The 4,130-nt window shown below is 44.2% G+C and overlaps 1 protein-coding gene across 1 annotated transcript; it reads left to right on the top strand.

The window, feature by feature from the left end:
- Nucleotides 1-1,780: 1,780 nt before the first annotated feature.
- Nucleotides 1,781-3,638, top strand: SOCS4 (suppressor of cytokine signaling 4). The gene has a single exon (XM_027704074.1). The coding sequence runs from the start codon at nt 1,876-1,878 to the stop codon at nt 3,169-3,171; it is 1,296 nt and encodes a 431-aa protein (XP_027559875.1). The 5' UTR covers nt 1,781-1,875; the 3' UTR covers nt 3,172-3,638.
- Nucleotides 3,639-4,130: the final 492 nt, after the last annotated feature.

Genomic DNA, 4,130 nt, shown 5'->3' with positions numbered 1-4,130 from the left:
ACCCTGGTCTAAATAAAGTTGTTTTGAGTCTCAGTTATAAATATTGCCTTCCTTCTGTCTTCATTGTGTCTTGCAATGCTTTCAGTGAAAAGTGATTCGCAAAATCCTGAGAGAAGAAAAATAAATCTTTAGTTTAATCTTTGATTTATAATTACTGGAATATGGACCCTGTTCTATGATTCCACTTGGTACCAGCGAGGAACTGTTCATCTACATTGCTCTAATCCCATTTTTTCCCAACACATCTGCGATATTTAACCTATCTTACCCTCGCTCTCCATTTCTGCGTCTCCTCCCTTCCCCTCCCTTTTCCTTTCCCCCCACTCAGCTCTCAGGTTCTGTGGGTTTTAAATAAGGAATGCAATGTCAAAAATTCCTGGGTGAAAGTTCCATCTGGGCTGCATTTGGCCCGCAGATTGCCTGTGAGCCTTTTGGCACGGCTGTCTTGTTCTCTTACTGAAAGCAGAGGCTCGAACTCAGCCTGCGCAGCCCCGGGGGACCACAGAGAGGTTGTGTCATGCTGGCTAATCCTGATGATGAGAATGGATTGAATGGAGAGAGGAAGTGGATGCCCTTTTCTTTTTCCTGCTTAGTATTTACCGTGTCAATTAGTTTTTAAAAAAACCCAACGAGCAACAAACCCAAAAAAAACAAACCCAAAACGACACAACAGAAAACCCACAGCCAAAAAGCCCCAGTGGAACGGAGGAGCTGTGCTTGGTTTTGGTGCAAAAGCATCACAGAATCGTAGAATATCATGATAGATGATGGGAAATATTTCTACATCCTGCCACGCCTGGGGGGGGGTATAGCATCCATACCATATTGCTATCTATGTACCTTGAAAAAATCCTGCTCTGTTTTCGACTGAGTAATCAAAAGGGGATTTTTTTTTTTTAATCTATTTTTCAAGGTGCAGCATTCAAAAGGAAACCTCTTATCTGTTTGAGAATTCAATACACCTCTGGAAACAAAAGAAAATTAAATCAGCGAGCGTAGGTCTCAGAGAAACACTGATTTTAATAATGTAAACTTCCTTCTCTAATGAGTAATAAGCAGTTCCATCTTTCACGGCCTTTTAAAATTGCTTTTAGTAAGGGACTGGATTGTTTTAATCCTTTTCAGTATGTAAAGCCCCAGATATTTCAATCCCTTGGGGGCTCAGTATTTCCCAGCTCCGTTTGAAAAGGCAGAGGAAAACAGCTTTCAAAAACTGACGGAATCTGTGACTGATAAAATTTAATTTTTTTTTTTTTTTTTTTGCATCCAGAAAGTGACCCAAAAGTGTCAGTTAAGAAACAGATCTCTGGCATCCCACCCTGTGGATTAGTAGCAAACAGGCATATCATCTAGGTACAGTAGCTCTTTGTACTCTGACCTAGTTGTTTCTGTTCTGGTTTGTTCCTTCTTGAAAGGTTTTTTGGAAGAGATGCAGAATTTGCTCCATAAACAGCTAAAGCAGTATCACCTGCCACGGGAAGGGTTTCCTTTAGGAACTGTCCCTGGCACAATGGGATTGCCAACACCTAAAATGCGTAGTCAGAATAGATTCCCCAAAACCACATAAGATGATTTGTTCTGGAGGATGATTTTCCCAAGGAAGGGTTAATTGAGCTTTTTCTGGGATCAGGCTGGTACGTTTGGGGTGTGCTTGTGAATTCACCTCGACAATATGATTTTTACATGGCCAGCAATTGACTGTGGCTGTTGTCCTGTATCCAGGAGTGACGTTGGATTGCCTGTGCATAACTGAGCTGTGCTTTCTTTTTCCCTTAGATATTTCCAGAAAGTGCCTCGAGGAAGCTTCCTTATGTAGAGAAACCCTACAAGAAGCACACTGCGCTTCCTGGCAACTTGTGAAGCAAAGCTGTCACAATGGCAGAAAACAAGGACAGCAGTGCTAAAAACGCAGATGTGAGGCCCAAAAGCAGCCGGAGCAGGAGCGCCGACAGGAAGGATGGGTATGTCTGGAGTGGGAAGAAGCTTTCCTGGTCCAAAAAGAGCGAGCATTGTCCTGATGCCGAAACAGCGAGTGCTGGGGGAAGAGCAGGGACTAATTTAAGGAGCCAAGAGAGGAAATACAGCTGCTCGTCCATCGAGCTGGATCTCGACCGGTCCTGCGGCCACAGGTTTTTGGGCCGCTCTCTCAAGCAGAAGCTCCAAGATGCTGTGGGCCAGTGCTTTCCCATAAAGAACTGCAGCAGCCGGCACGCCTCGGGACTGCCATCCAAAAGGAAAATCCATATCAGTGAGTTGATGCTGGATAAGTGTCCTTTCCCCCCGCGCTCGGAGCTGGCGTTCCGGTGGCACTTGATCAAAAGGCACACGGCCCCTATAAGCCCGAAGGCGGAAGACTGGATAATTGCTGATTTATCCCAGCACGAGGAGAGGGAGGATCAGCGGGGAGATGATGAGGTTGCCAACGGGGGAATGGACTCTCCCTCCCCGTCCTGCGACTTCACCGACAACGGCTCCTCCCGGGGTGAGGCCACAGGTAAGGTGACAAGGAGCAGTAGGGACGAGAGCGACATGGACTCTGATGACGAAGTTATAACTCTGTGCACAAGTTCTAGAAAAAGAAACAAGCCCAAGTGGGAGACGGATGATGAGCTGCTGCGGATGGAAACGCCCCCGAAATACCACACGCAGATTGATTATGTCCACTGCCTCGTCCCAGACCTCCTCCAGATCAATAACAATCCCTGCTACTGGGGAGTCATGGATAAATATGCAGCTGAGGCGCTGCTGGAAGGAAAGCCAGAGGGGACATTTTTGCTACGAGATTCTGCCCAGGAAGACTATTTGTTTTCCGTGAGCTTCAGGCGCTACAGTCGCTCCCTCCACGCGCGGATCGAGCAGTGGAACCACAACTTCAGCTTCGATGCCCACGACCCTTGTGTCTTCCACTCTCCTGACATCACGGGACTCCTAGAACACTACAAAGATCCAAGTTCCTGTATGTTCTTTGAACCGCTTTTATCCACTCCCCTGAACAGGACTTTCCCTTTCTCCCTCCAGCACATATGTAGAACGGTCATTTGCAACTGTACAACTTACGATGGGATCGATGCACTTCCCATTCCTCCCTCGGTGAAGCTGTATCTGAAGGAATATCACTATAAGTCAAAAGTTAGAGTGCTCAGGATTGATGTACCAGAGCAGCAAAGCTAGAAAATATTTTTGTGAAAGAAGTTGTCTCCGAAAGAAATTGTCTCTGAACAGGCAATAGTATGTTCAGTCTTTTTTTTCCTTCTAGGTTTGTTTTTTTTTAATAGCAATTTGATTATTTTTTTCTTTTTCTGCAGATTATTTACCACCCAAACTAGTCTCTGTCTAAGGCTCTTTTATCCCAATGTACTTTGAGTCTTCCCAGCTCTCTTTTTTTTAGAAATTATATTCATTGTGGGCTTTTGGTACTGTTCCCAGACTAGAGTTTTATGGAATTCCAGGTAGACTTTCTGGTATTTCTATAGATGGATAGTCGTTAGATCTGAAAACCCCTAAAAATCAGTTTTGAACTTGATCTGTCTTTTCTATTGTAGTTGACATGTGTTGCTGACATGTTTGAAATAATGCACTGTTAACTAAAGATTGACTCATCTGTATTTTCTGCATTTCTTTTAAAATGAGTGCCCTAACTTCCATGTGTGTGTATGTGTCTGTCCGTACCCAGCACAGTAAATTCATCAGTCTATTTCTAACATTACTATTCCGAGCAAAATGAAGTTGGAAAGAGGATATGATCTTTCTATAAATACATCAGGGGACTAAATACCAGGGAGAGGAAAAACAATTCAAGTTAAGGACAACACTCAGTGCAGGAACAAACGTGTACAAACTGGTCCTGGAAAGATTTTGGATGGAAAAAGAGGAAGGCTCCTCGTTGTCAGAGCTGCGGGGTGCTGGAACAGCTTTTCATTTTGTATAATAGCAGTAAAAAGCAAACTGCTCGTAAACTGGGATTTGATCAGTGTCTGGAAGGGATAATGATGTAGTTATTTATGATAGATGGGGCTTGGACTTGGAAACTCTGTTTCTGTGTTACTATTTCATTGTATGAAATACCCAGTTTTCACTAGAGGAGCTGCCGCTGGTGAAATGATAAAACACGGGGTGGGAGGGTGAGAAGG

The sequence above is a fragment of the Neopelma chrysocephalum genome, unplaced genomic scaffold (assembly GCF_003984885.1).
Source record: "Neopelma chrysocephalum unplaced genomic scaffold, ASM398488v2 Primary Assembly neopelma1_253, whole genome shotgun sequence".
Classification (NCBI taxonomy): Eukaryota; Metazoa; Chordata; class Aves; order Passeriformes; family Pipridae; genus Neopelma; species Neopelma chrysocephalum.
This window is presented reverse-complemented; position numbering and strand designations above follow the sequence as displayed.

What these genes read in the sequence shown, in the direction of transcription:
- SOCS4 (XM_027704074.1), top strand. Translation starts at nt 1,876, where the DNA reads ATGGCAGAAAACAAGGACAGCAGTGCTAAAAACGCAGATGTGAGGCCC.